The sequence below is a fragment of the Rattus rattus genome, chromosome 9 (genome assembly GCF_011064425.1).
Source record: "Rattus rattus isolate New Zealand chromosome 9, Rrattus_CSIRO_v1, whole genome shotgun sequence".
Lineage (NCBI taxonomy): Eukaryota > Metazoa > Chordata > Mammalia > Rodentia > Muridae > Rattus > Rattus rattus.
This window is the reverse complement of record NC_046162.1, coordinates 74,530,376-74,557,258: the sequence shown is the minus strand read 5'-3', so window position 1 is coordinate 74,557,258 and position 26,883 is coordinate 74,530,376. Positions and strand designations below refer to the sequence as shown.

Sequence of the window (26,883 nt, the reverse complement as noted above, 5' to 3'; positions counted from 1 at the left end):
GAGGGGCCACTAAACGGACGCCGCTGGGCCAGGAAGAGTTCCGGACGCTCAGACTGGGGGCTACTCGTACTGATAGAAAGCGTCAGGACCAGCAGCAGTAGCTGCAACAGTAGTGCAAGGGGACCGGGGGACATCCTGGGTGGAGGCGTCCAGCTCACCCAAGTTCAGGGGGCTGAGCGCAGGGGGCGGGGCGAGCACAGGGGGCGGGGGAGCACAGGGGGCGGGGCGGAGCCCGCCGAGCCCTCCTGGCCCCGCCTCCTGGTCAGCGCTCGGGCGGCAGGCGCGCGTTGTTGGTTTCGGGTTGTCAGGCAGCGGAGGCGGAAGAGCGACCCGAAGAGGTGACCACAGTGGAGGTGCGTCTCGGCCATGCCAGTTGTCGCGGCCTGAGGCTCTCTGCCTATCGCAATCATGAAGGACAGCGGTGACTCAAAGGACCAGCAACTCATGGTGAGACCCCTTATTGCTTGGTTCCCCGCCATCAATCCTGAAACTTGACAGCCTCAAACATGGTGACCACTGAGAGCAAGAGATGGGAGTCTGGGACTGTGCAGAACAACGGTCCAAGTTCTAGGTGGCCAGAAGGTAGGGTGGTACTTCCTGAGGCTGGGAAATTAGCACCCACTCCCCGCAACCCCTGCCCAAGTTCAACCTTCTTTGGGCGAAGGCTTAGAGCTCTGTCAAGACCCAGGAGAGGTATAGCTCAGGCTATTGCCTGAGAAGGAAGCTGGTTTCTCTAGTGAACCAGAGGACTTAAACCCAGCCAGTTCTTGCTTTAAAAGGAGATAGAGCCACATATAGAAAGACAAAACAGGGGAAGCCAGCACCAAGCATGGAGCAGTTAGTTATGGGCTGTCACCCAGACTCTGTCCGAATCAGGACTCCAGATACTTCAGATAGTCCCAGGGTCTCCTGGCCTTCGATGAATGGGCACTGGGAAGGAATAAAGGTAGGTAGAGACCAAAGATAGATTCTTGACGATCAGTGGTGGAGGCTGTAGCTGCAAGAAGGAAGCTTTGGTCCTACTCAGGTTAGGGGATAGGTGGAGATCTCTCTCTCTCTCTCTCTCCCCCAGCCCTCTTCCCAGCCCTTAGCCTTAATCTTTGACCTGTGGAAATGGTCCTTCAGCCCCAGCAGACGGTAGTCAGCAGATAGAGCAATGCCAGGAACCTGCATCTGCAAAAGGCAGCTTGTAGTCAGGCCTAGGAACCAGTGCCAGACTCGGTGGCACCCTCTCTGGCAGTGAGAATGGCCTCTTTGAAAGAGTTTGCACCAAGAATATTCATTGTCATTCAAGGGGAGAGACAAAGGCCCTCCTTTCACCAAGGAGGTGCAGCCAGGAGGCTGATAAAGGCAATCTGACAGGCTGTGTGGATGAAATGAACTGGAGGTCCTTTAGGTCCCCTCAGTATCCAGCAGGCACCTCCTTTTGCTCAGCAGAAGAAATTCTCCCCACTCCCTGGCTCTGTTTTTTTTTTTTGGGGGGGGGGGTCAATGAGAGTGAAGACCCACTATCTCTCAGTGGCCAAGAAATAAAGAGCAGAGAAGTCCTTGGTGACACTTCCTGGGAGTGTTAGGATGTGGTCACAAGTTGTTGGAAGGACAAGGGGAGGATCCCTGTCCCAGCTTCACTTCCAGGCCATTCCTGCCACAGTCCACCTCCCTTCCTCACTCTCAGATGCAGACAGTCTCAGTCCCCAAGGCTCCGGATTGCAGCCCAAGGGAGTGACAAGTGTTTAATTTGGGCATGTGACTGATGCAGCCTGTGTAGACAGTTTTCCCTCTGAGGTATACAAGCTTTTGAAAAGAGACACTCAGACTCAGCCAGACACCCTGTGGACTGGCTGCCCTCTGGCTTAGGCAATGCCCTAGCCCTACAGTGTTCTTCAGGACCAAGATGGAGATGGTTGAATGCCAGAGAACACAAGCCTGTTGGGGAAGGATTCAAAGACCTTCTCATCCCTCTCTCCATGGCCAAGTGTAGTCCTATTAACCCAGGGTTCTGATCTTCCTCCCAGGTGGCACTTAGGGTCCGGCCTATCAGCGTGTCTGAGTTGGAGGAGGGAGCCACCCTCATCGCTCACAAGGTGGATGAGCAGGTACTTGGGGCTGCAGTCAGGAGCTGCAGGGCGGAGTCTGGCTCAGCTTGCTTGGCATGCCTGGCTGGACATGGAGAACTCTGTGTCTCGCCACGACAGCCTTTGGGTGGGCTGGCCACAGCATCACCAAGAGGTTTTCTTCTCTCGGGAAGACTTCCTAGATCAGCCCAAGAAAAGCAAAGAGGTTTTGGAGCCTGGGTGGGGCGCAGACCATAAAATATATTTTGGTCCACATGCTGTAGACGTTCCCACGTATGTCTGCTATCCACAGAGCACACATTTAGCTGGTCTAGCAGAAACCCACCTCTAGAACACGTGAGCTTGGCAAAGTTCTTCGCTGTCTACTCTCTTGGTCTTCATGAGAGCATGATGAGAGAGGGCATCTGAGACAATAATTATTCACGAAGAACCCACAGTAAGCTGGGAGCTGTGCCAAGAATTAGTAAAACACTCCAACATGAAAGGCCCCACACTCTCTGCTGCCGGAGCTTACTGTGGCAAGAGAAGACAGGGAATTGATCAAAGAATTAAAGCAAATATAACAACGTGCAGCCTGAAGGGCTAGAAAAAAAGACTCTGTTGTTAAGAGAGTGAGTAGGGGTCTTGGGCCTAGGCTCCCTTAAGAGATGGTGAGGGAGGTTTGGGGAGATGTCTCAGTGGTTAAAAGACTTGCCTCAGGGGCATGAGGGCTGGAGTTTGGGTCTCCAGAACCCACATAAAATGCTATACTTGTGGGTGTACTGACCCAACTGTAGTAACTCCAGCCTTGCAAGGCAGAGACTGGAAACTCCCAGACCGAGCTAGCTGACAAGAGTTGTCGTATCCATGAGCTCTGGGTTTGATTGAGAGACCTTGCCTCAACGCGCCTGGTGGGAGAGTGCTCAGAAAGGTTGCAGAGCAATTCAGGATGATCATCAACATCAGCATTAGGGTTCCACGTGTACACGTACATGCAAACATACGTACAAACACACAAGAAAAAAAAGGGGGGGAGGACGAGTGATGAACCTGGCAGAGCACGTCTGTAATTCAGTACTCATGAGACTGAGGCTGGAGGATCAGGAATCCCATGCAATCCTGGGCTTCGAATTGAGAGCCTGTCTTCACTGGCACTGGGGTTGATTATGATGATAAGCTCTTGCCAGGTGGTGGTGGTGTTGATGGCACACACCTTTAATCCCAGCACTCTGGAAGCAGAGACAGACAGATCTCTGACTTTGAGGCCAGCCTGGTCTATAGAGTGAGATCCAGGACAGCCAGGGCTACACAGAGAAACCCTGTCCATGGTGATGATGATGATGATGGTGATGGTGATGAAGAAAAGAGATCTTTGTGGAGGTACTCAAGAGGGAAAATTGTAACCAGAAGGACTTGCTGTGTGCAAAGCCCTTGAGATGGGGCCATGATGCAATTGCATCACTGAGAAAAAGCTAGTGTGGCCCAAAAAGAGAGAGAAGAGGTGTGAGGTGAGGGTGATACAGGTAGGACCCCAACCAAATTCTTTGCCAACTTGGCCACAATGCTTGTTTTGGCTTTGCTCAGGTAGGCACTTCAAGACCAAAGTACGAGAGTGGTCCAGGGGACAGGAGCATCTTGGTGTGACAGTCTGACACCCTGTGCTTCAGAGCTGTTTCACTGGGGCTCCCTGGCTGTGCTGTGGGATGGGCTGTGGCGTCAGGAGGCATGGACTGGAAGCCACAGTGGGCAGACACTGCCCCTCGGCCAGGTCTCAGGAAGCCCCAAATGGTTTACTTCCTTTCACCCCTTTCCTCAATGCCCTTGGGGAAAGTGGAGGTGTCTGGAAGAACCCCGCATGGTGAGCAGGAGCAGGGAATGTATGGAGACAGAGCAGGAGCCCCGTCTTTAAGTGGGGGAGCACAGCCTACTGTCTTCTTTTCCAGTGGTTTGTAAGTTTTGATGTTGTTTGTTTGAGGCAGGGTCTCGTATCACCCAGGCTGGCCTTCAACTCACTATGTAGCCAGAAATGGCCTGGTCTCCATGCTTTTCCCTCCCAGGTGATAAAATTGTAGGTGAGCACCATTATTCTGGGGGATGAAATGCTGGAGATTCGATCCAAGGTGTCATGCATGTCAGGCGAACACTCTATACAACAGAACTACATCCTTACAAACCAGCCCCACCCCTCTCTCTTTAGCTTTTATTTTTATTCTGTGGTGGACCTAGCAAACACACACACACACACACACACACACACACACACACACACACACACACACACACACATCTTGCTACATGTTTGCAGGTACATGTTTGCAGGTATGTGTTTGGAGGTACGTGTTTGCAGGTGTGTGTTTGGCGGTGCATGTTTGGGGGATGTGGTTGTGCTTGTAGCTCTCTGGGATCAAACTCAGATTATCAGCTTCACCGGCTGGCCTATCCTCCTAGCCCCACCAGAGGATTTCTTTGGAAAGTCTTTGCTTGTGCCTGCCCAGTGCTTGGTACACAGGAAGGGCTCTGTAAATGTCGGTTCTCTTCTGTAGAGAAGGAGGTACCCGGGAGCTGCTGTTGTTTGCTGAGAGGGGCCAGCTACAAGAGTCAAAGCCGTTGGGAGGAGACACCTCCTTCTAGACAAGGCCACACCCTATTTCTGGTTCTAAGGATATCAGGTTCACAGTTTGGAACAATGGTGGCTCTCAGCTTCTCCTGGCTCCCGGCCACCTTGGGGGTTGATCAATATGAAGTGATGGCAACAGCTTCTGTTCAGGACCCACGCCTGTCAGACACTGGTTCCTTCTGTCTATGAGGGCAAAAGAGTGTGTCTCCTAGCCTGGCTCTGGCCTACCCCCAGCGAGCTACACCTCCCACCAGGCCAGAGCTGGGCCAGCCCAACAGGCTGCTCCTTTGTCAGCGGAGACTCTGAGAGTGCTGTCTAAGCATTATAGGCACAGGGCTCTTCATGCCACCCCCTGCACTCTGCCCTAAGCTCCCCAGTGACTTCAAAACTGGGCTTGTAGAGGAGGACCTGGCCTAGCCCCTCTCACTGCTGCCTGGGAGTGGCTACAACAAAGGCCCAGTTGACAGCCCAAGTGAGCTGCCTCTTGGCACACAGGCCCTGGCAACTGGGTGTTTAGGACACAGGAACTCAAGAACCAACATGGCAGAGAGACTTCCTTGTCTCCTGTTCTAATCAGCCTCAGCTGAAGAGGGTACACCAATGGGCAGAGTTCCTAAGCATCAAGCCAGTGTGAGTCCAAGGCAATAGCTAAGTTGTTAGACTGTTTTCCCAGCTCATACTGAGCCCTAGATTTAATCCCCATCACCACAGAAACTGGGCATGGTGACACAGACCTGTGCTCCTGGCACTTAAGAGGTAGAGGCAGGAGGATCGGAAGTTCATGGTCATCCTTGACTACATAGCAAGTGTGGGTCTAGCCTGGGGTTACATGATGAGACCCTGTCTCATTAAGTTAAAATGATGGAGAAAGGGAGAGAGAGGGGAGAGGGAGAGAGAGAGGGGAGAGAGAGAGGAGAGAGAGAGAGAGAGAGAGAGAGAGAGAGAGAGAGAGAGAGAGAGAGAGAGAGAGAACAGGTCAATGTATGTCTAGATTCTGGGAACATTGAAGTGGGTCTTGGATTTGACAAGGAGTGGCTTCCAGGGACCTAGGATCACAGAGCCGTCATCCGGTTCAGGACAGCGATCTTCATGCCTCTGTCAGAGGGTCTGTACACAATGGGTAAACATGGCCTCCACCCAGAGGAAGGGGGCATGGGAGTTACTTCTCTCAAAGACTGCCCTGTGGGGTAGCCTCTGGCCCCGGGGTTAAGTAAACCCCTGTCTGCAGCCATATCAACTCTACACCAGAGCACTCTGCAGTTCCCTGTGGCAGCTTCCCAGTGGTCTCCCCCTGGAGGGGTGTGGTGGGATCTCCCGCCTTAAGACTAGCTATGGTGTGGTGGATCCCGAAGCCAGACCCTTCAAAAGAGCCAAGAAACCAGAAGGGGCCTGGACAATATCCCAGGTAGGGATGGAGCTCAGGATAAACAACGGCCTTCTCTGCCCACCCAACCCTCCCCAAACCTCCTCCCAACCTCCCAGGCTGTTTATCTGCAGGATTTAAACCAAGCAGTTATACATATAATCCTGTAATTAGCACTTGTCCAACTGTCTGTCTTTGGGGCCTGGTGGAGCCACACAAGGGCTCTCCAGGAGGCCTACAAAAGGCCCAAGACAAATGAAGGAAGGAAGTTCAAGGCAGGGGGGCGGAGCATGGGGCAGAATCGATACAAGGGTGGACCAGTGACCCAACCCTGACATTCCCTGGCTTGGTGCCTCCGGGCTGCTAATAACTCCCTGGGCCTCTGTTTTCTGTCAGAGGACTGAAGAGTAAGCACGTGCTCTACATACCCCAGAGCCATGGAGAGGATTATAGAGGGGAAAGGTGGCCGTTGTGAAGAAAATGTCATATAGGGTAACAGATGCCAGAGGTGCAACTGGAGTTAGCCTGCTTGCTGCCTAGAGTACAACGGGGGTGTGAAGCTCTCTGGACCAGCCATCTAGAGGCTCCTAGGCCCCCTCCTTCCCCATGAGCTGAGCATAGTGGGATATGACCAGGGGATAGTCCAAGTTTAACCATATTCCCAGGCAACCAGCAAGCTACTTTCTATCCCTCTATCCCATTGTATGCCCAGGTTGGCCATGATTGGATCCAACTCTCTCTGTGGTCCTTCATGTCTGACTTCATTTTTTTTTTTTTTTTTTTTTAGTATCCTGTTTTCAAGGTTTGTGAATATTATAGCTTGTTGTCACTGTTTTTCATGACCAAGTAATATTTTAGAATATAGAGGTATCATGGGTATTTGAATTGTTTGATTTTTGTTTGTTTGGTTTTTGGTTCTTACACACAATGCTACAAGTATCCAGGGATTCCTACACTTAGCAGATGGGTGGGTACAAGGAAGAGAGTGTTTCTTCTTTTCTTTCTTTTTTTTTTTTTTTTTTGAGATTTATGTTTGTTTACACTGTATTTTTCCTCAGACACACTAGAAGAAGGCATCAGATCTCATCACAGATGGTTGTGAAGCCACCATGCAGTTGCTGGGATTTGAACTCAGGACCTCTGGAAGAGCAGTTAGTGCTCCTAACCACTGAGCCATCTCTCCAGCCCAGAGAGAGTGCTTCTTAATGCAGACTTGTGGGCCCACCTCTCCAGAGATTTTATGTGATTCTGAGCAGCGCCTGGGGAATTTGTGGTTTACAAGCCTCGTGCCTTGGGGCCCTGTGATAAAGGACTCAGCAGACTCCCTGAGAGACACCACATTAGACAACCTCTAGGTCACATCTCCCACCACCCTGAGCCTCAGGGTCCCTAGAGTCCCGCAGTCAGATGAGGTCCTGACAGGGACATCAGCCAAATATAACTGTGCCCTCAGCAGCTGGCTGGGCTTTGGAGGCATTGAGTCTAGTAGGCTCTGCTCTTCCTGGCATGAAAGCTCCTCCCTCCCTCCCTCTCCCTCTCCCTCTCCCTCCCTCCCTCTCCCTCCCTCTCCCTCTCTCTCCCTCCCTCTCCCTCTCTCTCCCTCCCTCTCTCTCCCTTTCCCTCTCTCCGTCTCCCCCTCTTTCCTCTCCCCCTCTCTCCCTCTCCCCTCTCCCCAACCCCTAACTTCCCCCTCTCCCCCTCCTCCTCTCCCCTCCCTCTCTCACCTTCTCCTCCTCCCCCTCCCTCTCCCCCTCTCCCCCTCACTCCCTCTCCCTCCCTCCCCCCTCCTCTCTGTTTCTCTCTCTCAGCCTCATGGGGTCCCTGTGTCTACAGATAGAAATTTGACCAGCAACAGATGTTCTTATTAACAAAACCCCAGAATCAGCCTTTCAGGTATGATCGCCACGCAGAATCCGGGTTTGGCCCTGCTTCTTCTACCGTGGGTATGGAGTGACTGTGAGCCTGGCTCTCTGGACTGAGGATGAGTCACCCTGGCGTTTTGAGTCATGGCTTCTTCCTGTTCCTCCTCCTTTACCTCCAACTGAGCCACTCACGCCCCTCCCAACGCGATGCCTTAGCTTAAGGTCATACTTCCCTTGCCTCCGAGCCCCATTTAAGGAGGTTCTCTCATCTTTGGGGACCTTTACTGTCGGGCTTTGAAACCAGGGGAGAAGAGTGGGGGCTGTTGGGTTTTACACCAGGGCCATCTTGCCCTCAAGGGTACATTTGGCAACATCAAAGCTGGGGGAAGACTGTTACCAGCATCCAGTGGGTTACGGTCCACGGATCCTGCTCAATACACATAGGACAGTGACAGTAAAGAATACTCAAGGATAGGACACTGGGTTAGGTGCCATCACCACCAGAAGGCCAGAGGAACCCCAGTAAAGCTGCAATGATGATCAAAGCCCCACAGCTCAGCAGGAGAAAGGCCTGATGTGTCTGTGCAGGCACTCCTCACCCAGGAGATATCAAGAGAGCCTGGTCCCTGCTGGAACCCCTCTCAGAGGCTAGACAGCCTCTCCCCGCGGGGTAAAGCCCCTCTTCTCTGCAGTAGTTCAAGGTTCTGAGCGACTCTAGAAGTCCTGATCACCTTTGCACTGGCCTAAGAGCCAGGCCAGATCGAATTCATAGGAGGGGAGACCCACAGCTGCCAGGTCCTCTGCTGAGAGAGGCCCAAGGGCTTCAGGGTGGCTGAGCCTGCAGCTATGTGGGTGTGTAGGCCAGTGCCATTCAAGTTCAGACCGATTTTCACAGACAGGGAAGGCTGGCGAGCCGCCCGCCTTCTGCTCTTACCATCTCCCACCCATGTCTTCAGTTAAGTTTTCTGGCCATGGCTATGGGAGTCCCCGATGCCTGTGCTATACCTACTTTGGGTCGTGGCCACACCCAGTTCTCTGAGGCAGGGGAGCCGCCTTGAGTGAGGATGGTGCCTTGGGTGGTGCATGAGTTTGCAATGTGTAAGGAAGTTCACGTGGCTGCAGGGACTCAATGACAGTTATTGTCTCATAGGCTTGCTGGCCAGACAGGGAGAGTCTGTGTATGGGCTCATAGATGGCTCTGTCCACCCTGCCTCTCCACACCACCTTCCACCTGTGCAGATTTGTGGTTCTGTTGTTTGCTTCAGCCAGAGTCACCCTGCCTAGACCAGGTTGACTTCGAACTTGCAGTGCTCCTCCCGACTCTGCCTCCTTCATGGATCACACAGCATCAACCATCGGTTTGGCGCTCTGTCTCTTTATGATTAGGTGTCCATCCCGGGTGGGCTGTGGAGGCGACTCACAATACATAGAACTGTGCTCTTTGCACAGGGCACTGGTTGGTTAGATGCAAGGTGGTTTGGTTCCGGGACCCAGATCCCTCACCCTCAGCCCACCCATGCCTGCTGCTTCCTGTGAGTGACTGTTCAGATAGCTGCCTGGAGCAAATGCTCACCCACTGGGGGTTTAATTGTGTCTCCCATCTCCACCCCAAGTCCTAATCCCAAGACCCTAAACAAGGGCTTTTTTGGACATGCCTACTCATGGATGTAGTTACTTACATAAGGGTGAGGTCATAGTAAGAGTAAGATGGACCCTTAAGACATCAGACTTGTGTCAGGCTGGGGGTGCAGCTCAGTTGGTAGACGGCTTGTCTGTCATGCATGAAGCTCTGAGTTCGATTCCCCGACACTGTATAAAACTGGGTGTGGCGACACACTCTTACAATCTCAGCACCCAGAAACAAAGGTCATCTTCGGCTACATAGTGAGTCTGAGGCCAGCCTGGGCTAGCCAGGCCAGCATGGTGGCACATGCCTTTAATCTCAGCATTTAAAAGGAAGAGGCAGGTAGATCTCAGCCTCAGGTAGAGTTCAAGGTCATCCTGGTTACATAGTGAGTTCCACAGTACTACACAGAGAAACCCTATCTTGAAAAGGAGAGAGAGAGAGAAGAAAAGACCAAAAAAGCCTTTACTCTGGTGCCTGGACATCCCAAACTGCCCCTAAAGGCAGCTGTATTGAGCAAATATCCTTGGACCTGTGTTGTGTACCATCAGCCAGAGTGGCATTCAGAGGGTTCCAAAGCCAGGGTCATCACGAGCTTACAGCAGGGCCTGGGTCTACCATGTGAGGATACCCAGGAAGCAGGACCAAAGCAAAACTGCAGGCTTTCTTATGTAATAGTGATTTGCCTGCGTGCATGCCTGCCCGCCAGAAGAGGTCATCGGATCCCATTACAAATGGTTGTGAGCCACCCTGTGGTTGCTGGGAATTGAACTCAGGACCTCTGGAAGAGCAGTCAGTGCTCTTAACCGCTGAGCCATCTCTCCAGCCCACAACTGCAGGCTTTCTTTCCAACCTGAATTTCTTCCTAGAGACCAGAGACCATGTCCGGCCTTTTACCTCCTGGCCTTCTTGCTCATGGTTTTCTCTTGAATGTTCTTCTGTCCCACCTTTCTTGGCTGCCTCCTGCTCAACCTTGAAGACACTGTACCAAGGTTGTCTCTTCCACGTTGCCTTCCTGTGCCAGCAGGGCTGTATCTGGGGATCTCTCCTCCGTACACCAGCTCTCCCCTGGTTATGAATCTGAGTGTGTCAGAAGGCAAGACGCCAGGCCTCATTCTCCTACTTCTCTAAAGCCTTTCCCATGTATGGGGCACATTGTAGGTGCTTCACAGATGAATTGCACTGTCCTGAATACCCCAAGCCAATCTCCGTGGCAGCCCAGGCTTCCTTCCCAATCCTTTCTGGCTCAGCGATGGTTCACCTGGTCAAGGGGCACAAGGGCTCCCTTGTGCGCTGTGACAGTCAGAAACAACACTGATAATCCGGGGTCCTGACAGATGGATCCCAGACAAAGCCCTCATTAAGTGGGATGGTGGCATGTGGGATGACATTTGGTGCTTTGATGCGGGAGCATTTGGTCATCAAAGAAACTGGGTGTCCAGGTGGACTTGGCAATGCCTGAAAGTCATATAAAGGCCATCTGTTAGAGTAGGTGACAATACATGCTGTTCACCCCCTTCACCAAAGCCCCTTGAGGCTCCTTGCCCACAGGAACCCCATTACTCAAAATGAGAGTTGTTCTAGCTGGCCTGCTCCTGTTGCAGCCCTCAGGAACCCACGCCAGGGCCCACGGGGCCAGGTTTTGTCTTCATCTAGGTCTGAAATCTGAGCAGGCTCAGGCTGATGACAGCCTGGGATAGGGCTTAAACCCTACAGAAGGCTTGGAGGACTAGGGCTGATGCCCTGAGGAGAGGCCAGTGACTAAGGATAGGTGACCTCCTAGGCAACAGCGCACACTGAGATCACAGTGGCTGCTAGCTTTTGGGGGTGGGCGGGCAGAGTTGGTGGCTTTTCCCTGCACAGGACCACCACTCAAGCACCCAGCCTGTCTATGATCCTTCCCTCTAGCCAGCTCACCTGAAGCCCCATCTGATTGACAAAAACTTCTGTCTCCTGAGGAGGCATCCAACCCTGGAGAACCACGGGCCGGGGGAGGGGGATTACTGCTGTCTGGGGTGAGGTGGATGCAGGAAGCCTAGGTGCAGGCCTGCTCCAAGTATTGGGTGGCGGAAGGGAGGTGTTGATCCTAGGACAGACATGAAATGTTGAGACAAATCTGCCTAGAATCCCAAGGCCCTGGTCCTCCTAAATCTTTAGTCCTGACTGGGAGATTCGAAGGAACTCACTGAGACCCTCCCAAGCTCCTGAGTTTAGTTGAGCCACCTCACCTTCAGGAGCAACTTCTGCTGCCTGCTGATGCCTCTCCACGCCTGGCCTATTCACAAGTCCTTTGGAACAAGTCCTGGCTCTCCTACTGATCCCTGGGAGGGGTGAAGGTGGGGCACAGCTACTATCTCTGCCTTCCTCTTGGTCCTCTGTGAGGACCCAGCTTACGCATGTGTACTGCATCATATTCCCTAAGGCCAAATGAGCACACAGGGCTAATGTGAACAGTGGTGGGTGGGAGCTTGGGGTATTAAAGCACCCACAAGCCCCTGTGACAACAGAGGGAGCAGGGTCTGTTAGGGAGGGCTCAGAGGATGAGGTGAGCAGGTACCAGCCTGAGAGCCAAGTCCATCCAGCTCTACCATTTTTAAGCAACTAGATGCTAGGCTCTGACCGCCCTGCCTGAGAGTAATAATGAGAAATCCATGTTGTAGGGCTCAGTTAAGAACTGGTATTGACTGGGTGTGATGGTGCATGCCTGTAATCCCAGGCTGAGGGACGAGGAGGACTGCTCTAAGCCCAAAGCTAGCAGGGCTACAGAGCAAGACCCTGTCTTGAAGGAAAAGAAACCAGAACAAAGAAACAGTGCTTGTCAGTGTGCCCCAAGATGGAGCGTTAGTGTGCCCCAGGAGTGAACAGCAGCGTGCACTGGGAGTGAAGCTGCCCTCCTTGTCCTTCCCCTCCCTGGTAGAGGATCTAAGGCCACCATCTGGCCCCTGGGAGCAGCCCATCTCATTAGGTAAGGATCATGGGACGGCTTATTTCCCTGGGCTGTCTGGCAGAGCCTGGTGTCTGGAGAACTGTGCCTCTCGGGGCCACCTACATTGTGCAAGGGAGCCTCAGATGTTGCCACTCCGCCTGTCTTCTGCTTGTTCTTGCCATGATACATTTGATAGCAGAGTCTTGGGTGAGGGCAGTTGGTGAAGTCCCCTCTCCTGCCTCCACGCCTACTCTTCCTTTTCATGACTCCTTGAAAGAGGACTCAGCGTGTGTCGCACACTGTCCCCGTGGACTCTTCATAGCCCTGAGGGAGATTACAGCACCATTTCTTCCACTGGGGAGGTGACTGAGGCTCAGGCAGGTCCCCATGGAGGGATGGGGCCACCCCGTGAATGAGAGGCAGGGCTAGGATTCAAAGTGCATCCCTAGTGTGCCTTGGTCCTCTCTGAAACTCAGACTCTACCCTAGGAGTAGCTGAGCGTTTTCCGAGGTTCCCATTTTGCATCCTATCCTAGACCAGGAACCCAGCAAGGACCCAGCCACTTGTTCCATGTTCCCACTCAGAGCTCTCTTGGCAAAGCTCAACACGGGTGTGGGGGGTTGGGGGGGGGAGAACCTGGGCAGAATGAAGTGGGCTCAGTGACTATTCTTAAAACAGGGGAGGGGCCCAACCAGCCTGTTCCACACCTTAATGTATGTGTGTGCACACATTCAGAGTACAGCTGACCTCACCCCACAGGGGTGGAACACCAGCTTCGGGTCCTGCGGACTCTCTAACCCCAGGTCTTGGCTAGGAATGCAGTCATTTTAAGTTTTTGTAGGAGGGACCCAAGCCCACCTGCTTTTTTCACACGAGTCGCCCAACTGTCAGCAGCTCTCTGCATGCCTTGTTCTGCAGCGGACTAGAGGCTGGGTGTGGAGGGCCAGGCAGGGTCTTGGGGGCCCCAGGGCTGCAGAGATGCAGTTAAGAGCCTTCTGGTTTGGGGTCAGGGTCCTGGGTTCTGAGATCTGACCCTCCACAGGTTAGAGTTTAGCTTGAAATTCCTCATGTGTCAGGCAGGACCCCGCAGCACTTCACCGTCACTGAAATGGGACGAATGGAGGCTGTGGTGGACGTGGAGGTGGGAGTGGGCAAAACAGATCTCGCCACAAAAGATGTGTGGCCATCCCTCTCCTGGGAAAGACAGCATGAGGGTGGTACTGTGGTTAAGGGAAGAGACCTTGGATCCGAGGGTTCACTGTTACCCCCCACCACACACACACACACACACACACACACACACACAGAGAGAGAGAGAGAGAGAGAGAGAGAGAGAGAGAGAGAGAGAGAGGGAGAGGGAGAGGAGAGGGAGAGGAGAGGAGAGGGAGGGAGGGAGAGAGAGAGAGAGAGAGAGAGAGAGAGAGAGAGAGAGAGAGAGAGAGAGTTCTCTGCTGCCTTTGGATGGAACCATCCTCAGGGGGTAGTCACTCATCATCAGAGAGGTTTTATCTCCCAAGCCCAGACAGTGCTGGGAGAGGTCTACATGCTGTAGGAACTCCGTGTGACTGTGGTCTCCCTTCTCGGGGACATTTGCAGATGGTGGTTCTTATGGACCCGATGGAGGACCCTGATGACATTCTGCGGGCACACCGGTCCCGGGAGAAGTCATACCTCTTTGACGTGGCCTTTGACTTCACTGCTACCCAGGTAAGGGGAGAAGGTGGTCTGGGAACACAGGAAAACAAAACCTCTCCACACTTCGCTCTGCAAGGACAGTCCTCAGGGGACCTGCTCACTCTTCCAACACTTGCTCAAGCACCCACTTCCCGGAACTTTGCCCATTTGTGAACGGTTTGCCTGCAATGCCTCCCTCCTGCGCTTCTGCATGGCCCCGCGTCAAGTGACAGCTTGCCCGGCGTCACGTGACGGCTTGCCCGTACAACTGCAGGGCCGCACAGAGGGCCTCCTGCAGAAGCACACTTGGTTAGTTAACACTCAAATCCCACTTTGCATAGAGCAGCTACATGAGACACCCCCACAGCTGGCCTATACGGGGGGGCCGGGAGGAGAACCGCGCAGCCCATCTGGTGAGGGGAGGGCAGGCGGCGGGCAGACGCAAGAAAACCCGACACCCTCCTAGGGATCCTATCTTGCTCATCTTCCGGATGCTCAGATGCTCCTAAGAGCTGACTACACCCTCAGAGCAGGGAGTGTGGTAGGGGAGCCAGCTGTAGAGGAGGCGTCTCAGGTGTCCTGAGCCCTCTTTGCAGGCTGGTGTCCCCCCTGAGGGGTGTAAGCAGAGAGTACCTTCCTCCACTTTCCACACCCTCTTACCTCTCTGGTTTAGGGCTCCAGGGACAGCCACTCCATCTGTTCTCTGCGAGAACCGGCCTGTAGGCACTGATGCCTTGTCCTACCCATCTCTCAGACCTCTAACAAGTCCCTCCCCTCCTCCCTGCAGGAGATGGTGTATCAGGCCACCACCAAGAGCCTCATCGAGGGTGTCATCTCAGGGTACAACGCCACCGTGTTTGCCTATGGCCCTACAGGTGAGGGGGAAGCCCAGACGTAGGCAAGAACTACAGCACCCTTCTTGTCTCCCCTGGGAAATCAGAGAGCCAGCCTGGCCCGAAGATGGTCAGGGGTAGAGGGAATGAGGCAAACCTGCTCACCATCAGTCTGCCCTATCCAGGCTGTGGGAAGACCTACACCATGCTGGGCACTGACCACGAGCCAGGCATCTATGTTCGGACCCTCAATGACCTGTTCCAGGCCATCGAGGAGACCAGCAATGACATGGAATATGAGGTGTCCATGTCCTACCTGGAGGCAAGTCCACACCGGGCTTGGGTAGGAGGCACATAAGACAGGGTGGTCCACCTCCCTAGAGCCAATCACTGGCAGTCCCTGGGCAGCTCCACATGGCTGTCCCACAACCCACACGTATAGCATTAGCCTCACTTGATTAAAAACTGAGATTTGAGAGCCAGGCACTCAGGGGGCAGAGGCAGCTGGATTTTTGAGTTCAAGGCCAGCCTGGTCTACAGAGCAATTTCCAGGACAGCCAGGGTTACACAGAGAACCCTGTCTCAAAAATAATAAATAAATAAACAAACAAATAAATAAATATTTTTTTTTGAAACACAGAGAACTTAGGCCATCATCTTCTTAGCACACAATGATGACAGACTTGGGAGCCTGTGGCTCTAATGTGGCATTGCGTGCCACAGTAGCAGTTTGGGTACCATCCTCCGAAAGCACCCCTCCTACGAGCCCATTCCTTAAGCAAACATCAACCCATTCTGGACTTGATGGGTTGAGAGGTCAGGGGTGAGCCGGGGCTTATCTAAGCCAGCCAGCCAGCCTCCATCTGGCTCCTCTGGGAGCTGATTATCTCCAGGGCGATGCCTCAGAAAGAGTAGTGAGGGAGCAGCAAGCCGGAGCAGCAAGCAGATCTTGACTCAGCCAGCTGGGCTTGTTTTAAAGCAGGCTGGGGGAGGGAGTGGAAGCAGCGGGTGGTAGGGTGGGGGGGATGGTTGCCTAGCAACGTTCTGAGTTCCCCCTTCTGGCCAAGGCTCTTGCATAGATCAGGTCCATGTGTCCTGCCCAGGACTGGCCTCTCTGTGGAGAGAGCCCCAGATGATCCTGAAGCCTCCTGCAATGTTGGCTTTGAAACCTCTATCATCCTGTAAAGGAAGCACGTCCCCGAGTTAGGACTTCTCTCACACCGCCTGGGGTCCAGCAAACAGAAGCACGAGGTCCTTCCTTTCTTAGGGAGGAGCGGACCACTCGACTGGTCCAGGCCCGGATCTCTTATCGTTCATCTCCCTCCTCCACTGTCCCATCAGATCTACAATGAAATGATCCGGGACCTACTGAACCCGGCCCTGGGGTACCTGGAGCTGAGGGAAGACTCCAAGGGGGTGATCCAGGTGGCCGGGATCACCGAAGTGTCCACCATCAATGCCAAGGAGGCAAGTCGCCAGCAACTGGCTAGGAACCACGGGCAGGACAATCACTCTGAGGGGAGCAGAACAAGGGACCAAGGCCAGGGTACCACTAGGACAGAGATACCCTGAGTGGTGGCAAGAGGTCACACACACCCCATCATGCCCTAACATAATCATCCTAGTAAAGAGCCAGATCTCAGAGCCTCTCCATTTACAGAGAGACCTGCTTGCAGAGAACTGCCCGGACCCCTTAGCCCACGCTGGGAGGCTAATAGGCTGGACCTCTCGCGCCAAGCCCAGGCTGCTCTCTACAGGGTCCTCACCAGTCATATCCGTCTCCCCTTCCCAGATCATGCAGCTGCTGATGAAGGGGAACCGGCAGAGGACACAAGAGCCCACAGCTGCCAATCAGACTTCCTCCCGCTCCCACGCTGTGCTCCAGGTGGCTGTGCGCCAGCGCAACCGGGTCAAGAACATCCTCCAGGAGGTGCGGCAGGGCCGCCTGTTCATGATTGATCTGGCTGGCTCCGAGCGTGCCTCCCAGGTAAGGCCTGATCAGTGGGCACAACGGGGGGGGAGGGGGGGAATGGCTTCCCAGAGGCAAGCAATGGGGTGGGGTGGAGCTATGCAAGGGTGATGGCCCTCCGGTTAAGGTTAGCTTTCAGAGGAAGAGGGACCTCAGGAGAGGCTAACAGATAGGGCAGTTGGGAAGGCAGGATGTCTCCAGGATGGGGAGGAGTTTCGGGAAGGGGTGTGGCTGAATGAGGCTTCGGTGGGTTAACCTCCTGGGCTATAGTGATACCCCTTGCCATCTACCCAGACGCAGAACCGGGGGCAGCGCATGAAGGAAGGAGCCCACATCAACCGCTCTCTGCTGGCCCTGGGCAACTGCATCAACGCGCTGAGTGACAAGGGCGGCAATAAATACATCAACTACCGGGACAGCAAACTCACCCGGCTCCTGAAGGTACCAGAGCAAGCTAGGCCTGAGCGCTGTGGTTAAGAGCAGGCCTGCCGGGCCACACCCAGACAAAGCTCCACTTGGATTTCAGACGAATCCAAGTTGGTTACGCACGGCTATGCCTCACGAAAGAAGAGTTGAGACGACCTTAGCTAAACCAGCCCCTTTGCTGGGAATCTGAAATTTGATTGCAGACAGAAGTTCTCTGTGTTTCTGGTAACTGTAACCAAAAGCACGGGTGGAGAAAAACAAACACAGGCTGTGTCGGAGGCCTTCCGGAGCTGGGAGCCAGTCAAAGAGAACCAAGACTCACCTAGATTTGGGGCTTTGTGGTGGTCAGCCCTGTGGCCTCTGGAGCTGCTCCTTGCTTGGAGCCAGTTACTCATGGCAGAGCCACCCGTGGCCTTCAGTTGTAGACATGGGACTTTGCTGGGTTCAAGGGATTCTCCCCAGCCCTAAAGTCTCCCAGTGTGTCTGTGAGTTAGGAAGGTTACAGTTACAGACAAGGAAACTGAGGCACACACAGGCTAAGGAATCTCCCTGTAGGTTTACATTTATAAGCACTAAATCAAGAGCCCAGCAGAGGCCTGTGGGTCTTGTATCGGCCTGCCATGAAGATTGCATCCACAAGCCAGGGAAGTGGAGTTATATGGAAATGATCACCACCGTATGCACGTGTTTATGTTGTATGAGTGTGCGGGGGTGTGCATGTGTGCATTGTGTGTGTGTACATGTATGAGTGTGTGCGTGTGTGTACTCGCATGTCTGTGACTGTGAGTGTATGTGCATGTGTATGTGCATGTGTGTACATGTGTGTGCACCCGGGGTGTGGTAAACAGCCTTGGGGAACCTCTGGGGAGGGTGTCCTCCAGCTAACCAGCTCCCCGTCCCTCACCAGGACTCGCTAGGGGGGAACAGCCGCACCGTGATGATCGCCCACATCAGTCCAGCGAGCACTGCCTTTGAAGAGTCCCGGAACACCCTGACCTACGCCGGTAGAGCCAAGAATATTAGGACTCGGGTGAGGGCCCTTGGACTACCCCCTAGACACACCCTCCTGGACTGAGATTTGAGGTCCGGAGAGGATCCTTGCCAGCCGCTCCACTCTTCCAGCAGTGACCTCCTTACCCAGGCCGACATCACTCCAAGCCCTTTCCCTGCATTCCCAGAAGCTGCCTGCCTGCCTGGAGCCCTTAGCTCCCGAAGGCTCTCTTCTGCCTCTTGGTCCAGGCTCGTTTCCCCCCACCCATCCCTCTCCTGTCTCTTCCTCTTAAGAGGTTTACCCAGTCTTCGGTGTGTCCAAAGTGTGTCATCACCACAGTGGCCATCAAAGGCTGCCTTACCCAGTGCCACCCTGAACTGTCACACGATGTCCCATCTGACCTCAGAACCAGGCAGGAGTTACAGCCTCCCTACCATACAGTTTAGCATGAGGGACCTTAGGGACATAAAGTGACTTCACAGCTAGTAGAAGATAGGCTAGAGGCGGGAGCGCTGAGCCTGCCTGGTTTCCGAGTTCATAATGGACCTCATGTTCTCTGGTAAGAAAGTCTTAGCCTTTGTGTGTGTGTGTGTGGGGGGGGATGGCTAACTTTGAAGTGGTGTGCAGTGAGCTTTCTTTCAATGTCTGCAACTCCTCCAACACTGCCCTGCAGCTACCAGGCTCTTCAGGGGGACAGGCCGCATGATCGTGACTAGTTAGTCAGAGGCAGTTTATCCCGCCATGGTAGAGAACATTGCAGCCCAACATTCAGAAGCAGAGATAGAGGCAGGGGAATTAAGAGATCAAGGTCATCCTTAGTTACACAACGGGTTCAAAGCTAACTTGGGCCACGTGAGACCCTATTTTTCTTCTTAAGGAGATTAGTTTTTAATTGATGCTAACAGTAGGAAGCCGAGGCAAGCCAGGGAAAGAAGTAAGGATGGGCAGTCTGTGGTGGGTATGGGGAGACCAGGAGGCTTGCCTAACTAAAACAGGACACTCATACAGAAACGGTATAAACAGGGGGAAGGAAATCATGGGGCTAGAATGATGGTTAATGGTTCAGAGTTCTTGCTGCTCTTCCTGAGTTCAGATCCCAGCACCCACATCAGGCACAAATGCCTGTAACTCCAGTTCCAGGGGGATCTTATACCTCCTCCTGGCACCCACAGTCATAGGTGCATACTCCCCACACAGACACAGGCGCAGACACATAAAATAAAAATAAAAGATAAAAATCTGGAAAAAAAAGAAAAAGAAAAGAATCTTAGCAAGACCTTAGAATCTTAGCAAGAATCTTAGAAAACCAGGTGAAGAAAGGAGCCAGTGGGTAGGGGCAGAACTTTAGGATTCAACAGAGCCATACAGATGTTACAGATGGAGGCGAGGAGGAGACCATTACTGTTGTTGAAAAGAACTGGCGGGGGTTGGGGATTTAGCTCAGTGGTAGAGCGCTTGCCTAGCAAGCGCAAAGTCCTGGGTTGGTCCTCAGCTCTGGAAAAAAACAAAACAAAACAAAACAAAAACAAAAAAACTGGCAAAGGGAAAAAAAATGGGAGAAGCAGTGAGGAGCACTGGCTGTTCTTCCAGAGGACCTGGGCTCAATTCCCAGCACCCATGTGGCAGCTCACAACTGGTCTGTAACTCCAGTTCTAGAAAGCCTATGGCACCAGGCACGCACGCATCGGGTGTGCATGCATGGAAGCAAAATACCCATGCAAATAAAATAAATACATTTTTAAAAGGGGAAATGGAAGAAAAGAGAAAGGAAGGCCCGACTCTTGGGGTGACTGTACCCCTTCATACCTCATCCCGGGCTCCCTCCAGGTGAAGCAGAACCTGCTCAATGTCTCCTACCACATCGCTCAGTACACCAGCATCATCGCCGACCTGAGAGGCGAGATCCAGAGACTCAAGTGCAAGATCGACCAGCAGGCTGGGCGGGGCCAGGCCCGGGGCAAACTGGACAGGGGTGACATCCGTCATATCCAAGGTATGCAGATGGGCCTGTGTCTCTGGGGGCCTGAACTGGTCTCAGCAGCCCTCTCAAGTGTCTGTATGAGGTTATAGGGCCAGGCAGCATTAACCCTGGCTCCTCTTGGCTGAGTGGCCTTGCGCTAGTTATCTTGGAGCCTTCCCCTGTAAAATGGGACCACACTGTTTGCTTTGCAGAGATGGGGTGGGACGGCATGAGGATATTATATGGGGGCTCCCCTGTCGGGCTGTAGAAGGCTCGCCACCCACTGAGGCGTGCGTGCTCGCCGCCATGATGGTTTTCTAAAAGATGTCAGAGAAACGGGCATTCTAAAGGACGGCAGAGAAAAATCCTTGATAGTTGACACAAAGATACTGTGAGGGCGAGCAGAATCTCGGTTCTCGGAGAAGAACCAGAGTCGGGAAGATGCACTGTGGGAGGTGGGTGTGGGAGAAGAGGAATCTGAGAAGTTGGAAAGGAGAAGCACTGGTCCGGGAAGAAACTGAGGAACAGAGCCTCAGGCGGGTCCGAGCTGGCGGCCCCTCTGCTCACGCCACTCCCCCTCGGCAGCTGAGGTACAGCTACACAGCGGGCAGGAAGAGCAGGCGGAGATGGGGCAGCTTCGGGAGCAACTCATCGGCGCCTTCCACGAGCAGATGGATGTGAGACGGCGCCTGCTGGAGCTGGAGAACCAGGCCATGGAAGTCCAGATTGACACCTCCCGTCACCTACTCACCATCGCCAGGTATGCTCGCCCCTATCCTGGGACCCTTTAGACCCACCCAGGTTCAGGTTTGGCATGGGGGAGCCTGGAGCTTAGAAGCACAGGTGAGCTGAGCTGAATCCTGTGTCTCTTGGTGGGGAATGCTGGCAGCTGGGAGCATGAGAAGTCACGCCGGGCTCTCAAGTGGCGGGAGGAGCGAAGGAAGGAGTCCTACACCAAAGAAGACAGTGAGAAGGACTCAGACACAGGAGATGAGCCAGATAACCTGGAGCCACCCGAGGTGGCCTCAGCCCGGGAAAACATCGCTGCCCTGGTGGGCGAACAGAAGAGGCTGCGCAAGGAGAAGGTGTACGGGGCTTGGGGGCAAAGGGCTGGGGAAGAGGGAAACCCAGAGCTCAAGCCACAAATCTTGGGTGTCCAAGTCGCTACACCTCAGGGTACTTCATATTTCTCATCTCTAAAATGGGAGCAGCCGTGGTGATATCCAAAAGGGGTCGCTGGAGACAGTTAAACTAATGCTTGGCATAAAGCAAGAGCATGGTGATCAATATAACAACAGATTTTTACCTTCTGAGTTGGAATAGGGATGTCACAGGGCATGGGTGAGTCAAGTGGGCACAAGGGCACCGACGACTTGCAAGATCCAGAATAATCTTAGAAGGCTAGCCTGGGCTTGGAGTACCAGCCAGAAGGCCTGAGACCAGTGGCTGTCTGGACCGGTGGGACTGGTCTGGTGCTGACCCTTGCTGCCCTCCCGCAGCTGGCTCTGGAGCAGCGCTGTCGGGAGCTGCGCGCGCGTGGCCGGCGCCTGGAAGAGACGCTGCCGCGCCGCATCGGCTCGGAGGAGCAGCGCGAGGTGCTCAGCCTGCTGTGCCGCGTGCACGAACTGGAGGTGGAAAACACCGAGATGCAGTCGCACGCTCTGCTCCGCGACAGCGCCCTGCGCCACCGCCGCGAGGCCGTGCGCCGCTTGGAGCAGCACCGCAGCCTCTGCGACGAGATCATCCAGGGCCAGCGGCAGATCATCGACGGTAGGGCCCCACCGACCTCGCAGGCCTGGGGCATTGTCGCTGGGGCTGAAGGCCCATGCCGAGCCCTCATCCCCCCCTTACCCCGGACAGACTACAATCTGGAGGTTCCCCGGCACCTGGAGGAACTCTACGAAGTCTATCTTCGGGAGCTGGAAGAGGGCAGCCTGGAGCGGGCCACCATCATGGACCGTGTGGCCTCCAGGGCCCTGCAGGTGGGCTCGTGGGTAGGCCGACCTAAATTCACGTGGGGAATCCCACCAATCCAGCCAAGTTCCAAGAGGAGTTGCGCCCTCTCTCCTCTCTTCTCCTCCCCTCTCCTCTCCTTCCCTTCCCCCTTCCCCCTCCTGCCTCCCTTCCCTCCCTCCCCACCTTCCCAAGCCTGGATAAGGTCCCCCCATTCCTGGGCAGTATTTCCTGGCCTGGCTATTTTCCCAACCTAGGGTCACAAGGTCAGGACTGCTCTCTGAGACTTCACAACTACTTAATCCCAACACTTGGGAGGCTGAGGCAGGAGGATTGAAAGATCAGCCATTACTGTACGACAGGATTCTATCTCAAACAATATATGGATGAATGGCTTAATTCTTTTTTTTTTTTTCTTTTCTTTTTTTCGGAGCTGGGGACCGAACCCAGGGCCTTGAGCTTGCTAGGCAAGCGCTCTACCACTGAGCTAAATCCCCAACCCTGAATGGCTTAATTCTAAATATCAAGGAAACAATGGATGCTCTAAAGGACCAGGGCACTGAGACTGCCTAATGGTCTGTCTCCTGCTTGCTGGGGATGCAGAGCACGAACCCAGTGTCCTTCCACCCCCACCCTCACCTCCATCTTATAGCCCTTATGGCTCTGTGCTGTTACGTGGCTCAAGGCCTGGTCTTCTGACTGTTCGCTCTTGTCTTTGCCCCTCTCCCTTCCCACCATACACACAGGACAGCTCCTTGCCCAAAATCACTCCAGCAGGGACCACACTGACCCCGGACTCTGACCTGGAGAGCGTGAAGACACTGAGTTCTGAGGCCCAGTGCCCCCAAAACAACACCCTACCCCCACTTGGCACAGACAGGTGAGACTCTCTACCTGAGGGATGTCAGCTCTCCCCACCCCACCCCACCCCACCCCCGCGCCAAGGGCTGGGGGAGGGGAGATGAAGCTAGAGCTGTGACATGGGTCTGCAGCCAGGATTTGTGGGTTCTCCCTCCCTTGGCACCAACAGGTTTTTCTCTAGGGTGGGGGTGGACTTTGGTGTGACTAGCCTGGCCAACAGCTGCCTCCTCCCGTTCCTCTGCCAACTGCAGCGACTCCTACCACGTGTTCAAAGCCAGTCCCAGGGCCTGGCAGGTGAAGAGCTCCTCTGTACCTACTCCGCCTCCCATCCAGGTGGGCAGCCTAGTGACCCAGGAGGTGAGCTCTGGGTGCCCAGCAGTGGGTTGAATCCTTCCAAAATGCCTAGGACCTCATGAGGCTGGCCACACAGCCTCTGTAGTGTGGAGTCCCGGTTGTCTTCAAGGCCTTCCCCTCTCCAAACAACTTACCCGTAGGCCCCACCACAGGACAGCCTGGGCAGCCAGATCAACTCTTCCCCAGACAGCAGCGAGAACCTGTCAGAGATCCTTCTGTCCCATAAAGGTGAGTGTGCCCGCCCCGCCCCCAGCCGCCTGACAAGGTCTAAACCGCCCAGATTGCAAAGCTGGACGCTCCTTTCTACTCTCTGCCCTGCTGAGGATCCCCATTCCCTGGCTTTATCAGAAGGATTAGCCACCTGCTCAGGGACATGCAGAAGATGGGACACAATCAGAAATTAAAATGGGGATACCTGGCACCCCCTTCCCATTAGCAAATTCTAAAATTCAATCTGTCCCTGCCCCCTAGACAGATAGACTACACCCACTGTCTAAAATATGTGGGGTTTTTTGGAGGGGGTACTAGGAATTGAACCTAGGGCCTCACACACAATAGGTTGGGGTTAAGGGCAGATGCCACCACCTGGTTCACTTTTAATCTTGAAATCAGATCTAAGTTGCCTGGGTTGGCAGGCCTCCTCCTCCTCCTCTTCCTCCTCCTCCTCCTCCTCCTCTTCCTCCTCCTCCTCCTCCTCCTCCTCTTCCACCTCCTCTTCCTCCTCCTCCCTTCCTCCTCCTCCTCCTTTTCCTCCTCCTCCTCCTCCTCCTCCTCCTCCCTCTTCCTCCTCCTCCTCCTCCTCTTCCTCCTCCTCCTCCTCCTCCTCCTCCTCCTCCTCCTCCTCCTCCTCCTCTTCCTCCTCCTCCTCCTCCTCCTCCTCCTCCTCCTCCTCCTCCTCTTCCTCCTCCTCCTCCTCCTCCTTTTCCTCCTCTTCCTCCTCCTTCTCCTCCTCCTTCCTCTTCCTTTCTTCTTTTCCTTTCCATTCCTCCCCTCCTCTTCCTCCTCTCCTCCTCCTCCTCTTCCTCCTCCTTCTCTTCTCCTCTTCTCCTGAGACAGGGTCTATGTAGCCCAGGCTATCCTGGAACTCACTGTGGAGACCAGGCTGGCCTGGTCAAATTCACAGAGACTGCCTGCTTCTGCCTTCCAAGTGTTGGGATTAAAGGTTTGCACCACCATGTCCAGCCAGCCTTAAACTTTTGATCTTCCTGCCTCAGTCTGCGGAGGACCTAAGATTATAGGCCCATGACACCAGTCCAGACTCCCAGTGTTTCAGTTATTCCTTGAAGTTGCCCCAGGGTATTCATTTTGCAATCCCATTTACAAATGAAATTAAGATTCTGGGAGTTCGCCCCAAGCTTCTCAAAAAGTCGGCAAGTTAGGGTTCTGGAGGTGAGTTCTGTGAGTCCTGGCTCTCGCTCACTTTTGTCCCGTGCGGAAGGGGTATGGGAGATGGCCTTGACCTTGGATTTGCTATCTGCTATAGAGAGGAAAGAGATCCTAACCCGGACCAAGTGTATCTCCGTGAAGGCCGCCCAGCGGCGCTCCCGGGCTCTGGGAACGGAAGGGCGCCACCTGCTGGCACCTGCCACAGAGCGCAGCAGCCTGTCCCTGCACTCGTTGAGCGAAGCTGATGACGTTCGTCCACCGGGTCCACTGGCCTGCAAGCGGCCGCCCAGTCCCACACTGCAGCATGCTATCAGCGAGGACAATCTATCTAGCAGCACAGGCGAAGGCCCCTCCAGGGCGGTAGGACCTCGAGGTGATGGCTCTGGGCCCTGGGTGCGTGGCCAAAAGAAATGCCTCAGCAAAAAAAGGGAGGAGTCACTGGAGGCCAAGAGGAGGAAGCGGAGGTCTCGGTCCTTCGAGGTCACGGGACAAGGGGTGAGGCTAAGGGCAGGGGGGAAATGTCTGCACCCGTTACAAATGGGTAGGGGCCTGAGAGCTAGCTCCCCCAGAAGCTACACTTCCATCCCATTACTATACCTAGAGCCCTGACCGGAAACACAACTACCCCCAGGCTGATAAAATAGCTAGGACTGGGTTCTGTAGCTGAGCCCGGGACATCTCTCCGCTCCATTTCACTGTTTTCCAACTGTACAGCTGTCCCGTTCCAAGACACACCTGCTGGGGCCGCGTCCCTCGGAGGGCGTTTCAGACCGCAGGATGCCAGCGTGTGGACGGCCATCCCCCGGTGTCAGGCATTTGGGGAAAGTCTCTCTGCCTCTGGCCAAGGTCAAATTTCCTCCAAACCAGAATACAGGTCAGTACTAACAAAAAAGGGACTGAGGTGGGAGAGGCCTTGACCAGCTCAGAGGGGAAACATACAGGCCTTCTGGCCATATCTAGAAGCATGATTCAGGGAGCAGTACTGCTGGGGTTGGCAAACTGGGACTGGTCCTCTTACGAGTTCGAGGCTACTGGGTGGGGAATGGGAGTGGGGAGGAAAGACAATCCTCAACTAGTGCTGCCTTTTCTTCTGTCATAGGCTCTGGAAACCCTTCACCCCTTCTTGTCGCCTCCAACCAAGCTGGTGTTTCCCGTAGAGCTACGCGTGGGCCCAACCTGCCTCATGGCTCAAGCACCTTTGGCAAAGATGGCCGCCTCCAACATAACTGAGGGGCCCTGGTACCTACTATTCTGCCCCCAAGACTGAACGGGGTGTAGCAGGGATTGGGAAGTGGAAGCTGGGCAGTTGGGGATCCCGTGGAGCAAGAGCTTGGAGGGCTGGGCTCCCATGACCCAGAAACGGTTGGGCTGCCTGCACAACTCTTCCATGTTCACTCTGCCACTAGAATGGGAGGTGAGTCCCAGAGATCGGGCTTCCCAGCCCGGGACAGAACATTGTTGCCAAAAACTTATACAGACCTGAGGCCAGTCTCGGCTTCGGCAATGGGGGAGAGGAGCTGTTAGTAAGACAGGACTTGGCCCACCCCTGGGCTTGGCTGAAGATGGGGGATGGGAAGGAGCCCACAGGACTTCACATAAGGAGGGGAGGGGATGGGGAAGGAGTCTGGTTTTGTAACTTCTTTGTTGCTTTTTGCTTTTTTTTTTTTTTTTTTTTTTTGCCTTTCTTTTAAATAAAGTCCTACTGGGGTTTTGATGGCTGTGTTGGGAGCGGTGGATGTGCAGTGTTGGGACTAAGACTCGTTTAGATCCTGGCCCTTTCTCTCCCAGCACCCCACCTCCCTGGGCACACACCTACACACAACAGGGGAATGGGTTTTTTCCTCAGGATGTCAAGACTCTCCCTCGCCAGAAGGATGGGGCTAGAGCTAGGTCTAGTTTTCAGCCGTCTCTCAAGGGCCATTCCACTAGCCTGGACCATTCGTTAAGAGGCCAGGGATTTGGTGACAGTGACAGAAAGACACCCCACAAGCCACAGCGGCGGCTGTCCCCTGGAGATTGCAGCACAGAAA

General features: G+C 54.2%; 1 protein-coding gene across 3 annotated transcripts; it reads left to right on the top strand.

The window, feature by feature from the left end:
* Positions 1-289: 289 nt before the first annotated feature.
* Kif19 (kinesin family member 19) lies at positions 290-26,567 on the top strand. Of its 3 annotated transcripts, none has more exons than XM_032913300.1 (20): positions 290-447; positions 2,016-2,096; positions 14,043-14,153; positions 14,908-14,995; positions 15,139-15,254; positions 16,295-16,420; positions 16,746-16,940; positions 17,217-17,363; positions 18,256-18,378; positions 20,167-20,332; positions 20,885-21,059; positions 21,189-21,384; positions 21,799-22,069; positions 22,160-22,281; positions 22,999-23,132; positions 23,365-23,470; positions 23,608-23,695; positions 24,951-25,348; positions 25,568-25,727; positions 25,953-26,567. In XM_032913300.1, exons 1-20 carry the CDS (start codon positions 409-411, stop codon positions 26,081-26,083), a joined length of 2,973 nt encoding a protein of 990 aa, XP_032769191.1. In that variant the 5' UTR covers positions 290-408; the 3' UTR covers positions 26,084-26,567. The 3 variants fall into 3 exon arrangements, with proteins under 3 accessions (XP_032769191.1, XP_032769192.1, XP_032769190.1); XM_032913301.1 differs by having other exon boundaries at positions 409-447; positions 15,139-15,275; positions 23,365-23,446; XM_032913299.1 differs by having other exon boundaries at positions 409-447; positions 15,139-15,275.
* Positions 26,568-26,883: the final 316 nt, after the last annotated feature.

Excerpts from the sequence above, each read along its gene's own strand:
- Kif19 (XM_032913299.1), top strand. The coding sequence starts at position 409 with ATGAAGGACAGCGGTGACTCAAAGGACCAGCAACTCATG. Across the intron at positions 448-2,015 it reads CAAAGGACCAGCAACTCATG|GTGGCACTTAGGGTCCGGCC; the intron begins GTGAGACCCCTT and ends TCTTCCTCCCAG. Across the intron at positions 15,276-16,294 it reads TGTCCATGTCCTACCTGGAG|ATCTACAATGAAATGATCCG; the intron begins GCAAGTCCACAC and ends CTGTCCCATCAG.